A 27,580-nucleotide genomic window follows, 5' to 3' on the forward strand; every position below is an offset into this window, starting at 1 on the left:
TGTTTTAAATCCTTTTATCTGTCTGTCTGTCTATCTGTCTGTCTGTCTGTCTGTCTATCTATCTATCTGTTTTCTACTTGTGCTGTCTTGCCCTTCCACCACAAAGGACATAGGAAGCCTTCATCACACCTCAGCTTCCGGCCCTGGGATGTTCTGAATCCAGAATAGTAGGGAACAGATCTCTGTTCCTTATCAATAACATAATCTCAGGTATTCTGCAGTAGCAGGGCAAAAAGGCAAATCTTTCCTGAAGGTAACTGAGAGTTCGGGAAGCCTGGCCACAGGTTTTCCACACTACAGCTGGTGAATGTTTCTATCTTTACATCATTGTAGCTGTTAAATGAAAGTCAATAGAAGTGTGTGTTGTATAATAGTTTAGGCAGGGTGTGTGTGTATGTGTATGTGAAAGACAGAGAGAGAGAGAGAGCGAGAGAGAGAGAGAGAGAGAGAGAGAGAGAGCGAGCGCACATACACACCAAGACTGGGGACTGAACTCAGGGCCTGAGTGTTGTCCCTGAGCTTTTTTTTCTGTCAGGACTGGCACTCTGCTACTTAAGCCACAGCTCCACAGCTGGCATTTCACTGGTTAATTGAAGATAAAAGTCTCATGGACTTTCCTGCCTGAGGGAATGCCATGTAAACCACTTGTGATGTCCTCTGCTCCCCATCTGCTCAGGTCTCATTTATTTGTTTACCATGGTTAAATTCAGGGAGCTGGATGCCGGTGGTTCATGCCTGTAATCCTAGCTACTCAGGAGGCTGAGCTCTGAGGATCATGGTTCAAAGCCAGCCTGGGCAGGAAACTCCGTGAGACTCTTATCCCAATAAACCCACTAGAAAACTGGAAGTGGAGCTGTGACTCAAACGGTAGAGTGCTCGCTTTGAGCTGAAGAGCACTGGTACAGCGCCCAAGCCCAGAGTTCAAGCCCCATGACCAACAACAACAACAAAAAAAGTCAGACCAAACTGAAAAGTTTGGTCTATAGAAGGGATCTTAAATGTTCATTGTTTTATAGACCACTGTGGTTGAACATTAATTTATTAATTGAACATTAACTTATTACACTGATCACTTCCAATTACATATACATATATGCATGTATATATATACATATACATATATATACACACACACACATATATATATATATATATATATATATATATATATATATATATATATATATTACTGAGGAATCAAATCCAGGGCCCCATGCATGCTAGGCAAGCACTCCACCATTAAGCCACATTCCCAGCCCATTTCCAATTATTGACATAGCTTTTTCTTTTCTTTTTGTGATGGCCCTGGGGCTTGAACTCAGGGTATTGTCCTTAGCTTCTTTTGCTCAAGGCTGATACTTTATCATTTGAGCCACAGCTCTACTTCCGGCTTTTTGCTGGTTAGAGATGAGTCTCATAGACTTTTTTTTTTCCCCAGGCTGGCTTCAAACCACAATCTTCAGATCTTAGCCTCCTGAACTAGGATTATAGCATAAGCTACTATAGCTACTATAAGGATTATAGCCTAGCTGTTCCTTTTCATGTAAAAGAAACAGCCAGGCATTAAGAGGGGATGTATTTACTCCTGGGGGGAGTAAAGTAGAACAAAATGACTAGTAAGACTTAGGTTCTGGGGTTTAACTCCTGTATTTGCAAATAAACTGATCACAAGCAACAGTGGACACTTAAAGAAAATAAACCCTATGTACCTTGGATTAAATGTGGAAAGCATTTCCCCCTATCACTTATATTTGCTGTGTTCTTTAGGTTTTCGTTTAGTTATTGAGATTCCCAGATGCCTTTGAGAACATCTAGAATTCTAAGAGATACCAAGTAAGTGGGTTATTTAGCTTTTCCCCTGACCATAGGTGCTAATGTCTGAAATTCTATAAGAGTGCTTGGGAGGGCTGTGAATGTGGCTCAGTGGTAGAGTGCTTGCCTGGCATGCATGAAGCCCTGGGTTCAACTCCTCAGTACCACATACACAAAAAAGGCCAGAAGTGGCACTGTGGCTCAAGTGGTAGAGGTCTAGCCTTGAGCCAAAGAAGCTTAGGGACAGTGCTCAGGCCCTGAGTTCAATCCTCAAGACTGGCAAAAAATAAATGCTTTGGAAGATTTCCCAGCTTTTAACCACACAACCACTTCCTCTGTGAGCGTGTGGTGTTGCATGGAAACACGTCCGGCTTGAAGACCAGTGTGCTTGCATTCTTCACACAAAACGTCACGGCGGCAAGGCAGCTGAAGCTGCCTGGGGTTTTAACTCCTCAGCCTGCAGTTTCAGGCTATACATAGACAGTATAGGAAGTGCTTTAATCTCAGCAAGGGAGCTGAAAAAAAAGCAGAAGGTGAAAGTAGGGCACGGGTGGCTCACGCCTGTAATCCTAGCTACTCAGGAGGCTGAGGTCTGAGGATTGCAGGTCAAAGTCAGCCAGCCTCGTCTCCAATTAACCACCAGAAAGCCACAAGCAGAGGGGTGGCTCAAGCGGAAAAGTAACAGCCTTGAGTAAAAAGTGAGAGTCCAAGGCCCCAAGTTCAAGTCCCAGATCTGGCACTGTAATAACAAACAATCACCACCACAACAACTCAACTGGAATTGTGTCCTCAGGAGTGAAGAAGCTACACACTCCTGTAGTGATTGTTAAACTAGTTACAACAAAGGAGAGATCAGAAAGGTGGCTGGTGCGCATTCATGTAGCTCAGGTCATGAGACAAAACACACCGTCAGCACCCAAATCTCCAAGGAACTGAGACGCCGTTGTCAATTAGTACCTAACAGTCAAGATCCTGGAGAATGAGAACTGCAAAGAACTTTACCATGTAGATGAACAATCTCTTTCCCTCGTCCTGGGGTTTGAACCCAGGGCCTAGGCGCTGCCTCTGAGCTCCTTTTGTTCCAGGCTAGTGCTCTAGTGGCACAGCACCACTTCTGGCTTTTTCTGTGTTGAATTAAAGAATCTCATGGACTTTCCTGCCTGGGCTGGCTTTGAACCAAGATCCTCAGATCTCGGCCTCCTGAGCAGCTAGGATTACAGGCATGAGCCACCAGCATCCGACTAGATGAACAATTTCTATTTGAAAGCTGGGTCTAATGTCTAAGAGCAGAACTGCCATACCGCAGGGCCATCTTGGGGGCGGGGGGGCAGGTGTGCGGGGTCAGGGGAGTCTCTGCTGCTCACCCTAGCTCACCCTTCTTTCTGTCCTATAACCCTAGGGCCGGGATCTGCAAACTATATTCTCAGGGGAATAGGGGCAGGAACAACTTTCCTTGCTGTCGCAAGCCTCTGGAACCAGCAGACAATAAATAGGAATGGAAGGCAGGCGGGAGGACACAACGGCCTTCCTCCTCCCAGCTCGTCAACATCCAGCCGCACGTCAGCGTCAGCTAGCATCCAGTCTCCCGGCAGCTCCCGGTGCTGCCAGGAGATTCTTCCATTCCACCCAAGGTTTGATCAGCCACGTGGTGTTGGGGTGGGGGGGATGGAGGGGGGGTCTCCTTTCCTAGCACTTCTGTAGCTTCTCTTTCTATGGTCCATGTGCTAGCGGTGTGGGGACCACTCCTGACTCAGCTTCTCCTAGGGATGATATTAAGGTGTTATGTCAAGGTCTACTCTTTGCTACTGTAGCTGAGTTATTCATTATGCATCTGTTGTAATACCTGCCATGGTTCTTCTCAAAGGACCTCACTGTCATACTAATACATCTAAGGTCTTTTCTTTTTCTTTTTCTGTCAGTTGTGGGGCTTGAACTCTTCAGCTCAAGGCAAGCACTCTAGCACTTGAGCCACAGCGCCACTTCCTGTTTTCTATTGGTTTATTGGAGATAAGAGTCTCAGACTTTCCTGCCCAGGCTGGCTTTGAACCTTGATCCTCAGATCTCAGACTCCTGAGTAGCTAGGATTTACAGGCGTGAGCCACCGGCACCCAGCTATCTTTGCTACTTTCTGACTGACAGACCCAATGTCACACACCAGGGTAGATGTTCCAAGGGCCATTGAGGTAGTGAAGATCACCGGGTGCTGGTGGCTCACGCCTGGAATCCTAGCTACTCAGGAGACTGAGATCTGAGGATTGCTCTTCAAAGCCAGTGTGGGCAGGAAAGTTTCTGAGACTCTATCTCCAATTAGGCATCGGAAAACTGGGAAGCGGAGCTGTGGCTCTAAGTGTTAAAGTGCTAGCTTTGAACAAAAGATCTCAGGGACAGTGCCCAGCCACCTGACAAAAACAAAAAACAAAAACAGTGAAAATCCAAGCATCCACAGCAGTATCTGCTTTCCTAACAGAGGCAACTTCCTTCTTGCCAAGTTACTTCACTTAGTCTTTAATACCTGAAAATTGTGAATTCACTTTATCAACAAGAATAGGATTTTTTTTTTTTTTTTTTGGTCAGTTGTGGGGCCTGAGCTCCGGGCCTTGGCGCTGTCCCTCAAATCTTCAGCTCAAGGTTAGTGCTCTACCACTTGAGCTACAGAGCCACTTTCGGCTTCTTCTGCTTATGTGGTGCTGAGGAATCGAACCCTGGGTCTCGTGCATGCAAGGCAAGCGCTCTACCACTGAGCCACCTTCCTAGCCTAAGAATAGGATCTGAGAATGTCTCTTCAAGTCCATGGTCTTCTCTAGTAGTGACTACTTACTTAATGGACAGCGAATAAAGAAATTTGAAGAAGTAGTGCTCCACTAGATGACAATCATTACACAAATTTGTGTTATTTTTCCATCATATTAGTAGCAAACAGATTCAGACTTTTTAAACATTTTTTGTCAGTCATGGGGCTTGAACTCTGGGCCTGGGCGCTGTCCCTCAGCTGCTCTTCAGCTCAAGGCGAGTACCCTAACACTTGAGCCACAGCACCACTTCTGGCTTTTTCTGCTTATGTGGTGCTGAGGAATCAAACCCAGGCCTCATGAATACAAGGCAAGCGCTCTACCACTGAGCCACCGTCCCGGCCCCAGACACTTTTTTGAGTGGCCTAAATGGTTCAATTTTGCCGATCATAATCAATGGAGTTTCCGGTGTGCCAAAGGCTTAAACACTGGTGTTATGTGAGGTTGTTCTTTTTGTTGTTGGTGGTGGTCATGGGGTTTGAACTCTGGGCCTGGGCAGTCCCTCAGCTTCAGCTCAAGGTGAGTGCTCTACCACTTGAGCCACAGTGCCACTTCCAGTTTTCTGGTGGCACATTGGAAATAAAGTCTCATGGGCTTTCCTGCCTGGTGGGCTTTGAACTATGATCCTCAATCCTCAGATCTCAGCTTCCTGAGTAACTAGGATTACAGGGGTGAGCCACCAGTATCTGGCCTCAAGCCGCCCTTTAGACTGCTCCCTTGGAAGGTTGCCCCAATCACCAGAAGTAGACATGAAATTAGCAGTGCACACACAAAGGGGGTGGAGAGGAGGATGGGCTGAGGAACTACCCACGGCCACCCATCAAGAAACACAAGACCGAACTTCCAAAGATGGCGTGGAGGAGCGATTTCATGTATACTGTTTGCACAATTGCTGCTAACATAATTTCATTTTGCCCTATGGTGTGCCGTATAGAGCATCTAGCACAAGTTGGGAAGCGTGGCTTACCTGCGGCAGGGCTTCTTAGGGCTTTGGTTTGGGGGACACTACCTGTTTTCGTTCCTACAGGGGTCTCTCCTCTTCTGGGTATTCTCATGAGAAGATTTCGCCCACTGCTATGGATTAAACCACTCTCCATGGCCTGACCTGAGTGCTCCCTCCAGGAGCACCTGACTTCCGCTCATCACCACGGTCCAAACTTACTTTTTACTGACCTGCTGCTCCAGTAATCTGTCCAACCCTGCCACTAGTCCAGGGAGGGACAACGGCGCCCCCTGCAGGTTCTCTTTGGCTGACTCAAGCGAATTTTGTATGAAACAGGGAGAATCCTGGAAGATGACGCTGGTGAGCAGCAGTGGCAGGCGTCTAGGAAGAGGACAGTAAGGGGCAGCAGAGAGCAGCCGGTGGCCAGCAGAAAGCAAAGGCAGGCTGGACAAAAGTTGCAACAACTCAGATAAAGAACCCAAAAAATGTTATTTTCTAACATTCTAAGTGTGGTTCCCTTTTAAAATCATTTTCTAGGTGGCCTTAATTTCAAGCTGGTGCAAATCTTTCTTAGAAAGGGAGAGGTTTTTAAAAAAAATAATTCAAATACTGCTCACAAGCATCCGGCATGACAGACAAGCCAAGTTTGATGAGGCCCATTTTACAATCACTCACGCGCTGATTTGTCAAACATTTATTGAGCACTGTTTCCGGCCAGGCACGAGCCAGGCGCTGATATAACAATGATTGCAACCAAGTCTCTCAAGGAGCTCACAGTCTAATGGTAAACTACTGAGTAAACTGAGGCACAGAGTGGTAAATGACTGATCCACTGAGGTAGAAAGAGCTAGGTGCTTGGAGAATTGGGACTAGAGCTGGACAGAGGGCAGGAGGCAATTCACAGGAAGAGGACCTCTCTGAGGGACGAGTGAGGCTGCACACAAAAACATTCCAAAGTCTGTGGGCAAAAAGCTTCACGTAGTGCCCAGCTGCACCGTGACTGAAATTCAGTGAATTCATCTGTTCCCTTATCGGCCCTAAAAGTGTCGGGCACGGGCCGTGGCAGGGCTGGGACACAGTAACTCGCAGGCAGCTGGAAATCACGAAGGATCGGACCTCAATTTCAGCGCTGGGAGCCACATTAAAATACTGGATGAAATCCATGAACTTAAAGGTACTAGTACAGTTCTCCACGTGGAAGTTTGGAAAAGCTCTCCTGTCACCCTCGTCCTGAGGATTCTAATAAGTTAGAGAAAGAGAGGAAACTAGAACACTCGTCTGTCACTTTCCATACACACATTATTTGAGCTGTACAGGGGTAAAAGCGCCACTCAGACATAATTCATCAGTGACCTGAACATTATACAGATATCTACAAAGGCATCACATTGAGACGCGTGGGCAACGCTTCGCTGCACACGTGAACCAGTGTAAGGCAACTTCCTTTGTGACGTACCACAGCCTCCTCGGGGGAAGGGCAGAGTGTACTTGGAACTGTCCGTGCCCGGCCTGATCATGTGCTGTGATCAAGTCATTTCAGGAGGCCAGGCATCTAGTTCACAGACAATAAGCAGTGAATACTTAGTTGTAAGAGCTGCTTTCCAATGCAGAAACCATAATACTTCAGGCATCTAATAAGGGAGCCACTCCAAGCCACTCCTGCCCTTCATGCGGCTGGCTGCTGAGTGCGAAGGAGTGCGCTTCGTGGGTGATTTATTGCTCTGAGAATCATGCCGATGCATAATTCATCTGTGTGGGATGCTCTAGAGAACCACGATCTATTTCTCAAATGCCATCCACTGCTCACTTCAGGCGACTCTTCCTTTACTTTACTGAGGATTTTCTTCTGAAAAAAGGACACAGAAGAGAAAAAAAATCTAAGGGATGGCTCAAAAGGCAGGCAGGTAACCGAGCATGCAATTCAACTACTCAAAAAAAAAAAAAGAAGAAGAAAAAGAAAAAAGACCTAGCACAGCATTCCTAGCTGCTGGAAAGGCAGAGATCTGGAGGATCATAGTTTGAGGGTGGTCAGGCAGCAATGTGAGATCTCTTATCAAGCAGTAGCTGGGTGCTGTGGTGCACATCTGTCACCCCAGCTACAAGGGAAAGTGTAAAATAGGTGGATCACAGTCCAGGCACCAAGTACAACCCTAGCTCACAAATAACCAGTGCAAAAAGCTGTTAAGAAGTGTGGCCCAGCTGCAGACAGCCTGCCTAGTAAGCATGAAGCAGAGTTCAAACCCTAGGATTGCCAGACAATCAAAAGAATTTTAGAGAAGAACTGTAACTCCAGCCGGGCACTGTCATCTTATCTACTACCTAATCGTGATCTGAGGACCTCGATTCAAAGACTGCCAGGGCTAGAAAGCATGAAAGCTCAGGGACAGAGCCAGAGTTCAAGCCCCAAGGGTCAGCAAACAAAACAAAACCCCACCCTTGCACGGGAATGGCAGAAAGCTCCTGCTTCCAGTCTCAGGAATAAACGGCAAATCAAAACTGTAGTTTGGAAGGCACTCAGTTACCTTTCCTGCTCAGACACCCCACCTGCTGGCCCGATTGCAGGACAACCACAGTGCTGTTTGCAGTGGTCAGAACTACGTGAAACTCAACTACAAAGCCAGAAAACCCTAAACCACCACAGTTAAGATTGATTCTGCAAACTTTGTTCTTCCAGTGCTAGCAATCAGGCGCTGCCCTTTCGATTTTTTGCTCAAGGCTAGCATTCTACCCCTTGACCCACAGCTCCACTTTTGCTTCTGGTTGTTAGTTTAAGATGAAGAGTCTCATGGACTTTCCTGTCTTGGCTGGCTTGGCTGCAATTCTCAGCTCTCAGCCTCTTAAGTAGCTGGGATTACAGACCAGCTCCTGGCTTTGCCTTTTTTTTTTTTTTAAAACCTAAAGTTATTGTGCATAGGAAGAGTAGAAATAAATTTTTGGTTAGGTTGGTCTTTCTTTTGAGACAGAATCCCACTATGTAGCCCAATTCTAGACTGGAACTCACTATGTAGTCTAGGCTGGCCTTCAACCTGAGACCCTCCTGCCTCTGCCTCCAGAGTGCTGGGACTGCAGGTGTGCATCACCAAGCCCAACACAAATACCTTAAATGTTATAATATGCTTTAATATTATTAAATACTTAGCAGTTGCTAGACTCTTACATTTCTGCGAACACAAAAGGTACACTTACCTTTCCCAGAAGCTTTTGGATGTTTGCTCTTAGAGGAGGAGTCCGAGGCTCCGTCAGAGGTCTTGCCCTTCGGGTGGGTCTGCTCCACCTCACAGAGGTACACGTCAATGGGCCCCTTGGTGCTTCGGATGTGCACCGTGATGGAGTCCTGCAAGGGACACACACGGCGAGATGAGCGGAGCCCTGCCTGCCCCCGTCAGTCACTTCCTGAAACCACAGGGGCCTCAGGAGCAAATTCCAGCAGGTTCCTCTCTACCGAGCATTTCTACATGGAAGTGCAGTAAACAGCGAGCAGTCTGTAATTCAGCGATTCAGGCAGCCATGGTTCCAGAGCCACTGCGCACACGTGCGTGCGTGCACACACACCTCCAGTGTCTGCCCTTGAGAGTCAAACATCAGTGCTTTATGACAAAGAACTCTGGAGTGCTGAGCTTTAACATGCAGGCTATTTCCATTCTAAACCAATGGGGAGGTGCTGCGATTAACAGAAGGACTGATTTTTTTTTTTTTGGTCGGTCGTGGGGCTTGAACTCTGGGCCTGGGCGCTGTCCCTCAGCTCTTCAGCTCAAGGCCAGCGCTCTACCACCTGAGCCACAGCACCACTTCTGGTTTTCTGGTGGTCAATAGGAGAGTCTCATGGACTTTCCTGCCCAGGCTGGCTTTGAACTGTGATCCTCAGATCTCAGCCTCCTGAGTAGCTATGTTTACAGGCATGAGCCACCAGTGCCCGGCCAGGACTGCTTTTTTGGTCTGGTTGAAAATAACTAAGAGAAGAAGATCAAAAAGATACCTCGTGTCATTCAGACACACACACAGACTGTGAAGGGCGCTTCTCTGATTTGTCACAGCTTTTGGCTTCACTCATTCACTCAGGAAGGATTTCCACGTGTTTCGGTGAGTACTCAGGAAATGAGGTGCTCCTACCAAGAGCTCCGCGTGGTCTGAGGCAGGCTCGCGGTCTTTCCCCTGAAGCTGGTTCAGCTTGCCCAGGCCCACTTCATCCCTTTCCTGTGGCCAGGCCAGATGCAGACCCCACTGCCCTCCGCCTGGCCCCTCAGGCTCTCGTCCGCGGGAGCTGGGTGACGTGGCTTCTCAGTGGGACTCCCAGCCTCGTGTCCCCCTTGCTGTGGGTGGCTGGCTCCAGGCAGGTGGCAGCTGAGTTGTGGATTCTTCCGGAATGGGCAGCCAGCTGAGGACTTCCGCTCCCGGTTGGGGGAGGGGCACCTGGTCCATCGAGGGTGTGGTGGCGGCTGTTTCTGGCTTTGCATGCTGCACTGTCCCTGCCCCAAACTACTGACTCTGAAGGCAGACAGAGGCAACCACACAGACCCGGGCCCCTGCAATCCACTTACAGCGGGAAGGAAGCAGGATCTGAACCAAAGGCCGCTTTGCCAACCTTGCCTGAGGTCCACCAGCCTCTCCCAGATCTGGGGGGAGCTGTACTTCACTACCCCAGCACGCTCACGCCTCGGGCCCACAGCCAGCAGGGCCCAACCTGCACAGTTTCCAAACCTGACTCAGGGAGGAGCTCAGCGACACTTAGCAATTACTGTCTGAAGCAGCTCCAGCACTGGGAAGCCAGTGCTCATTCCTGAAGAATGAGTGGCTTATGATGACCCAAAAAAGATTTATTTTTATAAAAAGTCGTGACATTGCTGGGTACTGTGGCTCACATCTATAATGCTAGCTGTGAGGCTGAGACTTGAAGATCAAGCTATGAGGTCCGTCTCTGTAGCAAAGTCTGGGCGATTCTTATCTCCAGTTAACCACTACAAAGTGGGAAGTGGTGTGGTATGCCAGCTCTTTTGCTCAAGGCTAACTCCAATCCTGGAGTTCAAGCACCCAATACCACCCAAACCAACAACACAGAAACAAGAGAACAACCCTGGCAGGAAAGTCCTGAGACGCCCATCGCCAATTAACCAGCACAAAGTGGGAAGGGGAAGAGCGCCAAACTAGATTGGAAAAAACTAAGGGACAGTGCCCAGGCCCTGAGTTCAAGCCCAATGCTGACACACACACTCATTTCAGCATCTGCGAAAGTTCTTACTGCTACTGGGAGAGTAGCTAAAACAACTATGAACCATCACCACCAGTCCTGACGTATGACTGAGGGGAGGGCAGGCAGCTCCAAATGGAGTCTGGATCCACTGTCAGGTCACGTGGGCTGCACGTGCACAGCCACAGCGGAGTGCTGAGATAAAGAAAAGGGGGAGGCGAGGATATTCCTCTCTACAGCAATGAGGACTGGCCAAGAGCAGAGCTGTCAGGACTTGATCATTTGTTCTGACTCCGTCCTCATCAAGCTGCTTCAGATGACAAGGACTGTCAATGCAAACTTCCCTGCAGGGGAAGCGTGTGCCAACAGCTAGCAGCCGATAAAAATACTCATTTACGCAGACATCTTACTTTTTCATTTTAAGTTTACTTTCCAAATCACACAGGAAGTCCATTCCCTAAAGCCTCTCTTACAATGGCAGCTTACTTTTGGATCTTAAAGACTGAGGCAGTGGGCACTGGTGACTCACGCCTGTAATCCTAGTTACTCAGGAGGCTGAGGTCTTAGGTTTTTTTTTTGTTTGTTTTGTTTTTGGTCGGTCGTGGGGATTAAACTCTGGGCTTGGGTGCTGTCCTTGTGCTCTTCAGCTCAAGGCGAACGCTCTACCGCTTGAGCCACAACACCACTTCTGGTTTTCTGGTGGTTTATTGGAGATAAGAGTCTCATGAACTTTCCTGCCCGGGCTGGCTTTGAATTGTGATCCTCACATCTCAGCCTCCTGAGTAGCTAGGATGACAGGCATGAGCCATCGGTGCCCGGCTGAGGCTGACTTTTTAGGATAGAAATTCAAAGCCAGCCTCGGCAAGAAAGCCTGTGATTCTAATTAACCACCCAAACGCCACAAGTAGAGCTGTGGCTCAAGTGGTAGAGGACTAGGCCTTGAGTTAAAAAAAACCTCAAGGACAGCACCCAGACCCTGCGTTCAAGCCCTAGCATTGGTGGGCGCGCGTGTACACACACACACACACACAGACACAGACACACACACACACACACACACACACACCTACCTCTCTAGCTACCCTCCTTTCCCACATACCACTCTAGTTACCCAAGAAGTAGAGATCTTGAGGATCTCAGTTTGAGGCCAGCCTGGGCAAAAAAAAAAAAAAAAAGTTCACAAGACCCCATTTTAACAAGTACAGTTGCCATGGTAATGTGCGCCTTCCATCACAATTTGTGGTAAATATAATTAGGCAAACTGTAGTCCAGGCCATCTTTAAGAAATAACTAAAGCCAGGAGCTGGTGGCTCACGCCTATCATCCTAGCAACTCAGGAGGCAGAGATCTGAGGATCTCGGTTCAAAGCCAGCCCTGACAGAAAAGTCTGTGAGACTCTTAGCTCCAATGAACAACCAGAAATGGTGCTGTATCTCAAAGTGGTAAATGATCACTACTGAGCAAGAGAGCCCAGGGACCGAACCTAGGCTCTGAGTTCATGCCTTACAACCGACCAAAAGAAAAAAGAAATAACTAAAGCAAAAAGGATCAAATGTATGTCTCAAGTGGTAGAGAACCTGCCTAGCAAACCCAGGGCCCTGAGTTCCAAGGCCAGGGCTAAGAAAAAAACTGAAGCCAAATTGCTTGTTTGAATCTGGTTCTGTCACTTTGTGCTAATAAAAAATGTGTCTTAAGAAACAAATGTGTCTTTCTGTGTTTGGCTTTTCTCTCAAAAAGCTACAATGTCTACTTCATTTTCTGGGTTAGTCAAAACAAGTGAAAATGTATGGGAGTCTTCCCTGTGTCAGACACACAGGAAGTAAGCAACATACATACAGGAAGTAAGCAACATGAGCCCGCCTCAGCCTCAGCGCACCTCCCTCTTGCATGCTGGCTGAAATGCAGGGCGACCTACTTCTCTGGGAGCTGGCACATCCAGCCTGGTCTCCTCGGGTGCCTTCACTGCGATGACAATCTGCTCGTGGAAGGCCTGGATGTTGTGAATGTCCTGGTAGGTGACGTAGGCCAGCGTGAGACACAGTCAAGGACTCTAAGCAGAGGGCAGGTACTGGGCAGCTAATTTATTGTGTACATACAAAGGCAAGTGTTAAGAGCAGCTTTAGCTTTTAGGGTATACAAACTTACAATTGAGGAAAGTAGTTACAAAATAATCGTTCCATAGCTTTATTATTTCTGATATGATGCTAAGATTTTACAGTGTTTTATAAACATTAAGAGGATGTTAAATGAACTACTGGGATTATGACAATTTCTGGAGAAAATAAAGTCCCTAATACAAACGGAAGTCATAAAGGTGCGGTCATCCCCAGGTTTTTTTGCAGGATGTTATAGAACCGGTTGGTGCCTAAAACCCCATAATACACCGTAGACACGATGCGCTTTCTATACACTGGCACCTATGGCAGTCTTCTTTAGAAATCAGGTGCAGCCCAGCCCTGGTGAGTCACACCTGTGATCCTACTCAGGAGGCTGAGATCTGAGGATTGTGATTTTAAGCCAACCTGGGCAAGTAAAGACCATAAGACTCTTTATTTGGGGGCTGGGAAGGTGGCTCAGTGGTAGAGTGCTTGCATTGCATGCATGAGGCTCTGGGTTCGATTCCTCAGCACCCCATAAGCAGAAAAAGCCGGAAGTGGCACGGTGGCTCAAGTGATAGAGCACTAGCCTTAAGCTGAAGAAATGAGGGACAGCGTTCAGGCCCAGAGTTCAGGCCCCATGACTGGCAAAAAAAAAAAAAACACAACTCTTTATCTCCAATTAAGCACCAAAAAATCAGAAGTGGAGCTGTGGCTCAAGTGGTAAGAGCATTAGCCTTGTGCACAAAAGCTCAAGAATAGCACCTAGGGGCCGGGCTCTGGTGGCTCAAGCCTGTAATCCTAGCTACTCAGGAGGCTGAGATCTGAGGATCATGGTTCAAAGCCAGCCCGGGCAGGAGAGACCGTGAGACTCCTATCTCCAATAAACCACCAGAAAACCGGAAGTGGCGCTGTGGCTCAAGTGGTAGAGCGCTCGCCTTGAGCTGAAGAGCTGAGGGACAGCGCCCAGGCCCAGAGTTCAAGCCCCACGACCGACAAAAAAAAAAAAAAAAGAGAATAGCACCTAGGCTCTGAGTTCAAACCTCAGGACTGGCAACATGCACATATGTGTGCGCACATATACACACACAATTAGACATAATAAGTAGTTAATAAGCACAGTAAATAATAAAACGAAATAGAAAGCTGGGCACAGGTGGCTCACGCCTGTAATCCTAGCTACTCAGGAGGCTGAGATCTGAGGATTGCGGTTCAAAGCCACCCCGGGCAGGAAAGTCCATGAGCTCCTATCTCCACTAGAAAACTGGAAGTGGTACTGAGGCTCCTAGTGTACAGCACTACTAGCCTTGAGCAAAAAACCTCAGAGAGGGGCTGGGAAGGTGGCTCAGTGGTAGAGCACTTGCCTTGTATGCATGAGGTCCTGGGTTCGATTCCTCAGCACCACATAAACAAAAAGAAAAAAGCCGGGAGTGGCGCTGTGGCTCAAGTGGTAGAGCGCTAGCCTTGAGCTGAAGAGCTGAGGGACAGCGCCCAGGCTGAGTTCAGGCCCCACGACCGGACCCCCCCCCCCCAAAAAAAAAAAAAAGAAAAAAAGAAAAAAAACCCTCAAAGACAGCACCTGAGTTCACACCCCATGGCCAACAAAGAAAGCATTATCAACAGTGGGATGTCAGCCTGAGACTGTCAGTGAACAGCTGGGGTCATCCCACAAAACACCTTTAGGCAAAAATGGGCTGTGGAGGCCACACCACAAAACTTTCCTTGCTGACGTATGGAAATTAAATCCCTAAGCTACCCTACTACAGAATCTGCTTTGGAAGCAGACATTTTCTAAAGGCACCAACTTAAAGGATATCGCTCATTTTCCTTGTCGTCGGTTAACTCAAACAACTGCTGAGCACAGTCCTTGATTAACTCATCCAACGCATCTTCCATGGCGGACAGGTTGGAAAGCTCCTCCTGCAGCTTCTTTTGTTGGGGCACTGCTCCAAAGTTGTTAAGGTCAGACCCTCTTTAAAAGAACAAAACAAGCACAGAAACCTCCCATTAATAACAGCTAGGAGATGGAGAATAATTACAATTCTACATATGAAAACAAGACGTGATGGCTATAATGTACAGAGTCTATCTGGATGTAATTATTTTAGTCAATTTTTTTTTTAAAGCTACTGACGCTTGCACTAAGGCCCAGATGCTGTTCCTTAGGTTTTCTGCTCAAGGCTGGTGCTCAGCTTCACTTCTGGCTTTTTTGCTGGTTGGAAATAAGTCTCCTGGGCTCTCCTGCCTTGGCTGGCTTGGAATCAGGTCTTGGCCTGCTGAGTAGGTAGGATTACAGGATCACAGGTACAAGCCACCAGCGCCTGTCAGCCACTGCTCTTTAAAGATCTATTCCTTCATTATTAGTGGCTACTCCACCCTATGACTGAGAATAACCACTGTCACTTTCTTTCAGTGTTTATGCATAATAAACAGAACGCAGCTCCTTGTCCTTCCTCTGCCACAGTCAAGCGGCTAGTGTTTCAGAGTGCTGAGATGAACCCCCAAGCAAACATGTCCATAGCAGACCTGGCTTGTGTCTGTACAATGAGAAAAGTGATCTCTTTATGGATGCTTTCCTTTAATACTCATTTACTGTATGATCTTTGGGTTTTCACCTGCCTGAAAAACACTGTATGCCAGAACTGCTTCTTCCTGAGTCTAAATATGGGGCTGCTGTAAGGGCCCTGGCTTTTCTCTTCCACATATATGCACACACATCTGCATGTCTACTCAGGCCTCAACCTTTGGGCCTCTTCCTCTGGGATCCTTCTCAGTCGGGCTGGCTCCTTAGCAGCTGCCTTCCTTTGGAACACGGTCTTCCTTTTTTATTCATTTTTTTGGTGCCAGTTATGGGCTCTCAAGGTCTGGGCACTGTCCCTGGGCTTCTGATTTGCTCAAGGCCAACACTCCACCATCTGAGCAGCAAGCCCACCTCTGGCTTTTTGGTGGTTAAATGGCAACAAAAGTCTCACAGACGGGCTGAGGAGGTGCATGAAGCCCTGGGTTCGATTCCTCAGTACCACATAAAACAGAAAAAGCTGGAAGTGATGCTGTGGCTCAAGTGGTAGAGTGCTAGCCTTGAGCAAAGGCAGCTCAGGGAGAGTGCCCAAGCCCTGAGTTCAAGACCTAGGACTGGCAAAAAAAAAAAAAAAAAGTCTCACACACTTTTCCTGCTCAGGCTGGCTTAGAACTATGCCTCTTAAGTAACTAGGATTACAGGTGTCAGCCACTAGCACCTGGCTGTCTGAATTTTCTCTTTATACTCAGGGTAATGTGTTCCAAAGTGACGTCCAGAGCCCAACAGTGTCACAGTCACTCAGGGTACTTGCTGCGAATACAGATTTCTGCTGTCGTCAAGATCCTAAATTCCCCATGGGGAAGGAGTTCTAGGTGTTTACTACACTGTGCCTGAGAGAATGAGCTTTCAACTTTCACAGATTTCCTCTGTATCAACCACTAAAGAAGGACTTTAAAATTGTTCTATGTAATTATATATATATATTTTTTGGTCATGGGGCTTGACCTCTAGGCCTGGGCATTGTCCCTCAGCTCTTCAGCTAGCACTCTACCACTTGAGCCACGGTGCCACTTCTGGCTTTTTTCTGTGTATGTGTTGCTGAGGAATCAAACCCAGGGCCTCATGCATGTGAGGCAAGCACTCTACCACTGAGCCGCCTTCCAATGCCCAGATGTTTTCTTCTTATCATCTTGAAAAACAAAAATTTAAATGTAATTATTTTATTCCATCTAACTTTTCTGTATCAGAATGATATTCTGTCTATGGCACCTACTGGTCCTAAATAGTAAGGACAATTTAAGTTCTTTGTGGGACAATGAAAGAAAAATCTCCATTTTCTTAGTTCTCTTCTAACAAAAATTAGGTGGATGCTGGTGGCTTCTATTCCTTGCTATTCAGGATGCTAAGATGTGAGGATCCTGGTTCCAAGACAGCCCAGAAAGCAAAGTCCATGAGACTTTTAACTCTATAACCACCAAAAGGCTGCCAGTTCAAGTAGTAAAGTACCAGACTTAAACAAAAAAAGCAAAGAGAGCATGAGTCCCCGAGTTCAAGTCCTAGTACCGGCACACACACAAAAAAGAACTGTATCTTACTGTTTAATATTGCTAATCTGGGCAAGGGTGAAATGGTCAGAGAAAAGCAATGAGACCGACTCACATCCACCGAATGTGGTTCTTGGATTTTTTTTCAACCAGGTCGATTCCATCTAAGACATTGGTGATGTCGTACACTCTTCGTTTCCGCACACCCAGTTTTGTTGCAACCTTGTTTAGGTCAAGAATGCCCCCAGGAGCAGATCTGACAAGATCCATAAATTTTCGAGTTAAATAAACCAGTGAAACATCAAAACGAGGTCTCTTCACTTTTAGCGCTTCTGGGAAACAAAATAAACACATTTGTAAAATTTTAAGTAACATTCTCACTTCTTTTAAGCAACTGCTTATGTCTTCTGATTGGAAAACATAAACGCCTATGGAAATTCCCTGTGAAGTAAATTTCTCTACCTGGATAAAAAATGTACTGGCCTATCCTAGGTCTAAACAAAGGTGAATCTACTGTCTCATAAGCAGGCTTATGTTTGTATGTACATCCCTGGTCAAGAATAGAATGAGGAATTTTTTTTGCCAGTCCTGGGGCTTGAACTCAGGGTCTGGGCACTGTCCCTGAGCTTCTTTTGCTCAAGGCTAACACTCTACCACTTGAGCCACAGAGCTACTTCTGGCTTTTTCTATTCATGTGGTACTGAGGAATCAAACCCAGGGATTCCTGCATGCTAGGCAAGCACTCTACCACTAAGCCACATTCCCAGCCCTAAGAATGATTTTAAAAACTGCATTTCGCCACAGGTGTTAAAGAATCCATTAGAAAGTATTGGCTGGGACTGGTATTTACTGTTTTGTTTTTTAATCTATGCTGCAGTTCAGCAGAGAAGGCCCAAACTAATCTTCCATGAGGACACTTACAACACATCTGAAGAAAAGTGCTTAATACATTATTAAAGCATTCACTACTATTCCCGTATTAACAACTTGCGTATGAGAGGGCAGTCCAACACTCACCTCCAAATGATGTGGGGTGTTCACCCACACCATCCTAGCACCCACTGTGTGTCACTAGAGGTGCAGCTATGTGTGTGTGTGTGCTAAGGATTGGGCTCCAGGCTTCACATATTAGCTCATCCCCAAGCTGTAGATGTAATTTGTTTTCCTGATACAGTGTCTTCTTATATAGCCCAGATCGGGCATTTACAATCCTCCCGTCTCAGTATTTCCAGTGCAGGAAATACAGATGTGGGCTACCATGCTGGCTTTGTATAGACTTTAAAAAAAATAGGAGCTGGGAATGTGGCTTAGAGGTAGAGTGCTTTCCTAGCATGCATGAAGCCCTGGGTTCCATTCCTCAGTAACACATACACAGAAAAAGCTGGAAGTGACACTGTGGCTCAAGTGGTAGAGTGCTAGCCTTGAGCAAAAGCTCAGGGACAGTGCCCAGACCCTGAGTTCAAGCCCCAGGACTGGCAAAAGAAAAAAAAAAGGAACACAGCATTCTGTATTATGTTCTTTCTTGTGTGTGTGAGAGCTTACACTCAGGGTCTGAGCACTGACCCTCAGCTCTTTGGCTCAAGGCAATGCTTTATCAGCTCTGCTTCCAGCTTTTTGCTGGGTAACTGGAGATAACAGTCTCGTGGGCTTTCCTGCCCAAGCTGGCTTTGAGTGGAGATCCTCCAATCTCAGCCTCCTGAGTAGCTAGGATTACAGGCATGAGCTACCAGTGCCTGGCTTGTATTATATTCTCTTAATACTGCAAACATGTGGCTGCACATTTAACATCTCAGAGTCTTTGCTCAGGTTAATACTCAGACGGTCTCAGCTTTGCTATTTTGCACTGTAATTCAATGAATTTCTTTTTTTTTTTTTTTTGTCGGTCGTGGGGCTTGAACTCTGGGCCTGGGCGCTGTCCCTCAGCTCTTCAGCTCAAGGCGAGCACTCTACCACTTGAGTACAGCGCCACTTCCGGTTTTCTAGTGGTTTACTGGAGATAGGAGTCTCACGGTCTTTCCTGCCCGGGCTGGCTTTGAACCGCCATTCTCAGATCTCAGCCTCCTGAGTAGCTAGGATTACAGGCGTGAGCCACTGGCGCCCGGCTCAATGAATTTCTTTACTACAAAATTATCCTATATACCCTTAATTCTTCCCTTGAAGTAAATTCCAGTATGTGGTGCTGCGTGGAGTATTTTAAGGGATGCTAGCATGCTGAGCTGCTACACTCAGTTCTACATGGAGTATAAGGCTCCTTCTCACATAAAGGCTGCTTTCCCAATCTGACACGCAGCAAGCAGAAGACAAAGCGACACTAAAAACATGGTGCGCCTAGGAACCCGCGCGTGGTGTAGGGTCACTAAGGGAAGAGGGCCGCAGAGCCCTGAAGTGAGGCTGCAGGTGAGCAAGACCAGACTTCAAGGCCTTGTCTGTGTACTCTTTCTCCACTACCTTGTAGAGAATGCTTCTAAATAAATCCTTGTCTGAGGACTCAGGGCTTCCTAAAGAACTTAGGATGCATAATAAAAATCCCATGCGTGTACTGAGAAAATCACACTGGCAGGTTGACGGGAAGCGGGGGAGCCCACGTAGAAGAAAAGGACCCCACAACCCGACTACCCAAGCTTGGAAGTCAGACCCTGGCCTGGGAGCAGCTGTCCAACACAGGGTCAGGACTGTGCGATTTCCAGGCAGAGGGAGCAGAACCTGACTCTAACTTTGAGCAATTTATTAACCTCTCTGGTCCCAGTTTGCTCGATTATAAAGACGATCACAATCCACAATCGTATTATGAAGCGCTGTTGCAGTAATTCATGCAAAAATGTTAACACAATGCCAAACACTGTATGAGAGCAGTAGATGGTGGCTATCACTGAAACTCGGTGGCATGGGTGTGATGAAAGAAACACCTCAAAGGGAAAGGTAACCGAACTTAGTGACCAACTACAGGGGACACTGAGGCAGCAGCCAAGGGAAAACTGATTTGTGATTTATATCTGGTCATCTCTGCACTAAAAATTGATAAAAATGAGAATCAACTTAACAGGAAATGGGAGGGGGGATCTATCACAAAGCTCTCCTAGCACCATAAATGTTCCCCAAGGCGGGGCATGTCAGGTCAGGAGGGTGGGGGAACCCCAGGAAACCAGGCAGGCAGGGGCCGACCTCATGTTCACAGCCCAGCTACCCTCAATTCTGTAGCAGCAACCAGGAATTCCTCGCCCAAGAAGAATTATAGGAAAAATTCTTATACATGTATCTTTCCTTTTGACAAGAAGCAATGCTATCTACTTCTACATATGTGATATTTAAATAGATGTTTACATGGAATCTAATCAGGCTAATTAGCAACTCCGTGACACCAAATACCTATCCTTCCTTTGTATGAACAAGTCAAATCCCATCTTTCAGCTATTTGGAAATAACCCATTTGCAAGTCTCCATGCTACGCAACAGAACACAGAAACTCTACCTGCTGTCCAAGTGAGACTTCAGCCTACACCACCCTTTCCCTGCCACTCCACCCCCCCTCCTTCCAGCTTCTCATAGACTCTTCTAGAGTCTATCAGTAAGATCATAGGGAATTCATAACAGATCCATTTTTTCCCCCTTTGGGTGCCAGTCCTGGGGCTTGAACTCAGGGCTTGGGAGCTGTCTCTGAGCTTCTTTTGCTCAAGGCTAGCACTGTACCACTTGAGCCATAGCTAGAAAGCCAGATCTGGCTTTCTCTGAGTAGTTTACTGGCAATAAGTCTCACAGACTTTCCTACCCAGGCTGGCTTTGAACTGCCATCCTCAGATCTCAGCCTCCTGAATAGCTAGGGTTACAGGTGTGAGCCATTGGCACCTGATGCCCAGAATGTAGGGCTTTTAACTGTAGGAAGTTCAGACTACAAAACCTAAAACCTATTTGGCAATCAACTTACTTCTCATGGACACATATTGTACATTGTCTTCTAAATTAATCCTTATTTTTGATGGCTAGAAAAAAAGAAGACATAAAAAAATTAAATAGCAATTTAAAAACAACAATGCGAATCAAGAGCATTTTACTTTCTAACACAAAGGGTTTTCTTTTCTCCCATGCTGAGGTGTAAGAAAAGTTATATTCCCAAACTATACTCTAATTGTAATCATATCTGACCACATTTCCCAGACTACAACCTCCCTAGGTAAGATGACAGTCCTGGGGGTTGGGGACTGGGGGGGGGAACCACACATGCACATTCATTACCGAACAATTACTCTGTTGACAGCACCAGGTATTGGACAAAAGGAACACAAGGTCAAGACACCACACCCAGCTCTGGAAGGCTAAGGAGAGGAGACCAATCCTTTAGAGAAGCAAAACAAATGCGGGCCCAGGCTTGGAGCCAGAGGTTTGGCGCTTCCCTAGCAAGCCATGCTCTCCCAGTAGCATTTTAAATAAGGGAAAATAGGGCTTGCAGGGTTTAACTAGAAACCCTGTTATTAGAGAAAATAAAGTTCGTTAAGTTCCTTAGACAAAGCTAACTTGACAGCCATCAACTTTATATGAACTGGTAGTAACATCAGCAATGCAAAAAGGAATAAATCCTAAATATGAAAGCATGAAACAGCAACCTACATTAATTTTGCACAGGAAAGAAGAGACATGAATCTCATCACTATCACCTCGGTAAAGATGTGTCTAAGAAAGAAAAACTGGGGAACGGAACTCCACAAGTGCCCTAAGGAGAGAGAAGATTGTGAGGTACCAGCCAGGGAAATCAGACAAGCCGCACCAGAAAGGGGCCCAAGACTGAGCCCTGATGGGAAAGGCAGATCCTGCCTAAACAGCAAACTATGTGGAGAGAAGGGAAAGATGGAACCTTTACCAAAATGAAGGCGTGAAGAAGACACAAACTGTGTAGCACTTAAGAGTGTGGAACAGCTTGGACTTTGTCACAACCAGACTTCTGAATGCCACTTAATAGTCAAGTCGATGGTTTAGAAACAGAATGAGGCCAGGTGCTGGTGGCTCAGGAGGCTGATATCTGAGGATCAGGGCTGGAAGCCAGCCTGGGCAGGAAAGTCTCTGAGACTCAGCTCCAATGGACCACCAGAAAACCAGAAGTGGTGCTGTGGCTCAAAGTGGTAGAGTGCTGGCCTTGAGCAAAAGGGCTCAGGGACAGTGCCAGGCTCTGAGTTTAAGCCCCACGACTGACCAAAACAACAACAACAACAACAACAAAACAATAGGGCAGCAATAAGGCAGAACTGGGAAGGACAGGGGGCCAGGAGAGACGCAAAGCTCTTGGTTTCTGTTAGTGTTACAAGTTCTTGGCATGAGATGCCTTAGAAAGTGAACCTGAGATAGACTCCTCCTGGAAAATTGTCAGACTTGGAAGGACCATGTGTGCACTGCTGACGCCAGGAATGCCCGCCTTGGGGCAGGGGCCATGGCTAGGGACTCTCCACATCAGACAAGAGCCATTTACAAACATAGCATCCCACGCCACACCACTGACCTGTAGCCCTAAGTTGCCAACTGTCACTGCTTGTTTAACATTTAACCCCTCACCTGATAGATACAGTGTGAGACAGGGGCTAGCAACTGTAGCAAGAGTCTTGTGCCTGTGCATGTGGGTACTGGTGCTTGAACTCAGGGCCAGGGTTCTGTCCCTGAGCTTTTTCATTCAAGGCTGGTGCTCTACCACTTGAGCTACATACCCACCCATTTCAGGCTTCTGCTGGCTACTTGGAAATAAAAGTCCCACCGTCTTTCCTGTCTGGGCTGGCCTCAAACCATGACCCTCAGCATCCTGAGCCACTGGCGCCCAGCTGTGCCAAGATTCTTGAATGAAAAAAATTCCATCCTCTTCAGTTGATGTGAAACACAGGCAAAGTGTCCTGTGTGTGCTCAGGCGCTGGCTGCAGAGGCTTCTGTTCTCCACTTAGAGCAGCGCAGCCAAGCTCTGCACACCCAGCACGCGCTGCTTTCCAAACAGATGCCCCTAACACCTTGTCCACACCTGGCTCTCCAGGCCCCAGCAGCCTTGATGGGCACACTGGACAAGGTCCAAGCTACTGCAACTGCTGCTCTCAATCTCACATATGAAGATAAGACACTGTGTGTGCACACATACCAGTCCTGGGGGTTATTATGATCTGGTGATTAAAACTATGTTTTCCATAAGAATATGGAAAACTTGCTAGGCATTGGTGGCTCATGCCTGTAACCCTAGCTACTCAGGAGGCTGAGATCTGAGGATTGTGGTTCAAAGCCAGCCCTGGTAGGAAAGTCCATGAGACTCTTATCTCCAACAAACTACTCAAAAAAAAAAAAAAAAAAGCAGCTCAAGGACAGTGCCCAGGATCAGAAGAAAGAGAGAGAGAGAAGAAAAAGAGAAAGGAAGAAGAAAGAAGGGAAGGAAGAAAGGAAGGAAGGAAAAATATGGAAAATCTCAAGACATGGTTATCTCCTGGTCCTGTCCACAGGTTAAGTGGTTTCCAGCAAGGGGTAGGTTAGAGCTTTTATCCAATTCTCAAGATGAAGGCCAATACAGATTGTGTCAATTAGGAAGGCACCAACATACAGGAACCAGTCACAGGACAGAGACTAAATTCCCACAGGAAGAAATGCAGAGAACCCTGATAACACCATCATGTCTGGAAAGGGAAAGAGGACAAGATGGGGTGGGGGAAGGGCCTCCAACTCCAGCAGTCCCTGGGGCCAAAACTACAGAATTTGAGGATGGAAACAGCAGCTAAGACTCTGAGTCTGCTGCCGGTGACCCTAGTCAGAACACTCTTCCCGGAGTGCTAGGGCAGAAATTCCAGCAGGTCCCTGGGTGGTCATGAGGTGGTCAAGGGAGACAGAGTGGGCACAAACTATCTTCTTCCAGAAGTCTGGCTGGGAAAGAGGAGAGACGGATAATTAGGAGGGCATGTGAGATTAGAGAGGAGATGGATTTAGATTGCTATTTAAGTCACCAAGGACTTAGCATCTGGAGGCTGGCACTGGGTTCATCGAGGCTTCTCCACTTTCCTAATCATGAGCCAGCCATTAATATATCCAAGTCTGTCTGGCAACTGCAAAACAAAAATAGTCTCTTAGGACTGCTGTGAGGACTTAAATAAGAATGGGCATAGCATGGGACATACTGAATTATTACTGGTCGAGGGAGAAACAGAAAAGGGTGGGTTGATCAAGAGCCCCAAGAATCACGGGAACACAGCATGGAGCTTGAACAGAAGGGCGTTACGATGGGTGGGGTGGTGTTCGCGGGTCCCGGGGCTTGAACTCAGAGCCTGGGTGCTGTCCCCCCTTAGCTTTTTTCTGCTCGACGCTGGCATCCTACCACTTGAGCCACACCTCCACTTGCAGCATTTTTAGGCGCTTCATTGTGGAGAAGAGTCTCCCGGACTTTCCAGCCCGGACTAGCTTCGAACCACGATCCTCAGATCCTGAGTTAGCCCCCGGCTTCCCGAGTAGCCCAGGTGACAGGTGCGCGCCTGGCAGAGGGCGTCGCGCCCCGCTCCTTTTCCCACCGGGCGGGGCCGGTGACAGGTTTGGGGTGGAGAACCTGAGTCGCGAGGTCGGAAGGGGGGACGGGGGGGGGGGGGGGAGAAGGGGAAGAGGATGCAGCCGAGGCGGGAGAACGCGGGGAGCCCCGCCGCGCGCCCGCAGGCACAGGTGCTGCTGGGCGGTGGCGGCCGCGGGGAGGGCGGCGGGGGGGAGGAGGGGGGTGGGGAGGGCGGGGAGGGGGGCGGGGGGAGGAGGGGGGTGGGGAGGGCGGGGAGGGGGGCGGGGGGAGGAGGGGGGCGGGGGGGAGGAGGGGGGCGGGGGGGGAGGAGGAGGAAGGCGTGGGGGGTGCGGGCCCACCCAGCCCGCCGCCCGCCCCTTACCAGCAGGCTCTCCACGCTGATGGGGTCCCGGCAGCGGCGGCGCACCGTCTCCTGCGCCGGGTCCAGCAGCAGGCTGGGCAGCCTCCGCGCCGGCTGGCTCATGCTGCCGCCCGCCCGCCCGCCTGCGCCTCGCGCCCGCGCGCTCTCCCGCCGGCCCGGGCGCCGCTCCCGCCGGGACGCCCGGCCCCGCGCCGCCCGCGCCTGCAGGAGGACGCGCCGCGGCCCCACGAGCTCCCGCCGCCGCCGCCGGCGCCAGGGGCCGCGAGGGGACGAGGGCGACCCGCGGCGCTCAGGGCGACCCGCGGCGCTCAGGACGCCGGGCCCGCCATGTTCCCGCCTGCGCAGCACACGACCCTCTCCGCGCATGCGCGCCGCCGGCGCCGCTCCTCTCTCCCCCCCCCCCCCCCCGCGTTCCCACGCACCAGTCCGTGGGCCGGGAAACCCGGAGCGCGGATCACGGAGAGGACGGAGAGGTAAAACCTGGAGGTGGAGCGGAGAATCTGAGGAAGGGAGCGGGCAGAGACGGGGCCTGGGCCTTGTGGGAATGAGGGGCTGATGAGGCTCCGGCTTCCTTTCGCGCCTCGCCCACCCGCCTGCGCGCTCAGTGCGATCTGGATTGTGCCACCCAGGTGAAGCTGGGCGTGGTCCGCACCTGTCCTCCCCGTCCCGGGAGTTCCTGGCCAGTGTGCATTACACGGTGAGCCCGGACCCAAACCAAACCACCACCGCCACCAAAACCAAACAGAAGCCACGACAGTGAGACGCTGTGCGGGTCCGTGCTTCGTTCTTGGCCTCTGACGCCATGTACGCCAGCAGGGCTCAGAGACACTTGTTCCAATAAGGCATGGACAACACTTTGAATTCCAGGGAGAAGACAGATAAACACATCACATTAAGCTAGAGCCGAAAGGTTGTGTTTTCGGGTTTGTGGTTGTTGTTATTGTTGTTGTCGGTCATGGGCTTGAACTCAGGGCCTGGGCGCTGTCCCTCAGCTCTTAGCTCAAGGCACTCAACCACTTGAGACACAGCGCCACTTCCAGTTCTCTGAGTGGTTTATTGGAGGTAAGAGTCCTCCCAACTTTCCTGCCCGGGCTGGCTTTGAGCCGAGATCCTCAGATCTCAGCCTCCTGAGTAGCTAGGATTACAGGTGTGAGCCACTGGTACCCTGCTCAAGGTTGTGTTTTCAATCCCTGCTTCCTTCTACTTAGGAATGAATGATCTTGCAGGTTATGGGTGACTCAGAAAAAGCCGGATGTGGCACTGTGGCTCAAGTGGTAGCATGTTAGCCTTGAGCATAGAAAGAGTCAAGAACAGAGCTCAGGCCCTGAGTTCAAGCCCCAGGACTGCTCCCTCTCCCCGCCAAGAAATTAAAGACCTTACACAGTTACTATATGTGTGTGCCTCGGTTTTCCTCATCTGTAAAAATGGGGAAAATGCGAGTACTTCCCTTAAAAGGTAGTGGGAAGGTGGCTCAGTGGTAGAGCGCTTGCCTTGCATGCATGAGGCCCTGGGTTCGATTCCTCAGCACCACATAAGCAAAAAGAAAAAAGCTGGAAGTGGCTCTGTGGCTCAAGTGGTAGAGCGCTAGCTAGCCTTGAGCTGAAGAGCTGAGGGACAGCACCCAGGCCCAGGGTTCAGGCTCCACGACCGGACCCAAAAAAAAAAAAAAAAGGTAGTTGTGAAGACTAAATGAGTTAATGAGTAAGTTCATTAAACAGGGACTAAAGAATGCAATGTGGAAAGAAGAGAAGGCTTCCAGAAGAAATTAGCCCTCACTAGATTATCAACTTCCAAGGGTCAGAGGCCTTCTCCAATCTCTGTAAATCTGTAAATCTGGCTTCTTAGCATGGAAAACAGTAAATGCTCAGTAAATGTTTGCTGAAGGGTTGATGGAAATAAAGTATAATCCAGGAGAATTATCTCTAAGAGATTGTATTTTGTTACACAGTAGAGAATTTCCCAGAGCAGAAAGAAGAGACCTTGTCAGCAGCAATCCCTAAAGAGCCAGCTCTGGGCATTAGAGCCAGCTAGGTGAGACACTCATTCAACATCTGTATGTAAGCAGTCTGCTTACTTCTGCTCATGCAAAGCTCATATCCAAACTGAAAGAAGGCTGGGCACCAGTGGCACATGCCTGTCATCCTAGCTACTCAGGAGGCTGAGATTTGAGGATCAAGGTTCAAAACCAGCCTGTGCAGGAAAGTCCAAGAGACTCTTATCTCCAGTTAACCTGCACAAAGCTAGAAGTGGAGTTGTGGCTCAAGTGGCAGTCTTAGTTCAAAGGCTAAGACAGTTCCCTACACTGGGCTCAAGCCCTATTACTGGCAAAGAAACAAAAAAACAAAAACCCTGAAAGGGAAGTCAGGTGCTGTTGGCTCACTCTGTATTCCTAGCTTCGCTAGAGGCTGAGATGCATAGGATCAAAGTTCAACTCGCCTAGAGCAGAAAAGTCATAAAGGCTTCATCTCCAACTAACTGTTAGGTTTTTAAAAAGAGGTAGCCGAGTAAGAACTGCAGCAGCACGCACGTGGTATTCAGGTAAGGGGTAGGTTTATTCAGTGGACCTGCTGGGACCAGGCAAGGTTGGCACTCCACGTGGCTGGGAAAGAGAGAGGAAAGAGCTAGAGCAGAGAGAGAGCAGAGAGAGCTAGAAAAGAAGAGCAAGAGCTAGAAAAGAAGAGCAAGAGCTAGAAACGAACAGAGAGAGAAAAAGAGAGAGTCTGGGCCTGGGCTAGGCCTTATGTGGGGTATGGGCGGGGAAAGGTGTGGCCACATCAAATTCAGATGTGACCTCAGCGGATGCAGATGTGACCTCTTCCAGGTGTCTC

The 27,580-nt window shown here is 48.4% G+C and overlaps 1 protein-coding gene across 1 annotated transcript; it reads right to left on the minus strand.

Moving 5' to 3' along the window:
* Positions 1–6,223: 6,223 nt before the first annotated feature.
* On the minus strand, positions 6,224–24,869 carry E2f6 (E2F transcription factor 6). Its single transcript, XM_042680849.1, has 7 exons — positions 24,753–24,869; positions 20,810–20,864; positions 17,003–17,219; positions 14,642–14,797; positions 12,645–12,759; positions 8,731–8,878; positions 6,224–7,390 (listed from the first exon to the last, which is right to left on the minus strand). The coding sequence occupies exons 1-7, from the start codon at positions 24,852–24,854 to the stop codon at positions 7,374–7,376; spliced, it is 810 nt and encodes a 269-aa protein (XP_042536783.1). The 5' UTR covers positions 24,855–24,869; the 3' UTR covers positions 6,224–7,373.
* Between the last annotated feature and the right edge of the window lie 2,711 nt (positions 24,870–27,580).

The sequence above is a fragment of the Dipodomys spectabilis genome, unplaced genomic scaffold (assembly GCF_019054845.1).
Source record: "Dipodomys spectabilis isolate Male_0828 unplaced genomic scaffold, ASM1905484v1 ptg000066l, whole genome shotgun sequence".
Taxonomy (NCBI): domain Eukaryota; kingdom Metazoa; phylum Chordata; class Mammalia; order Rodentia; family Heteromyidae; genus Dipodomys; species Dipodomys spectabilis.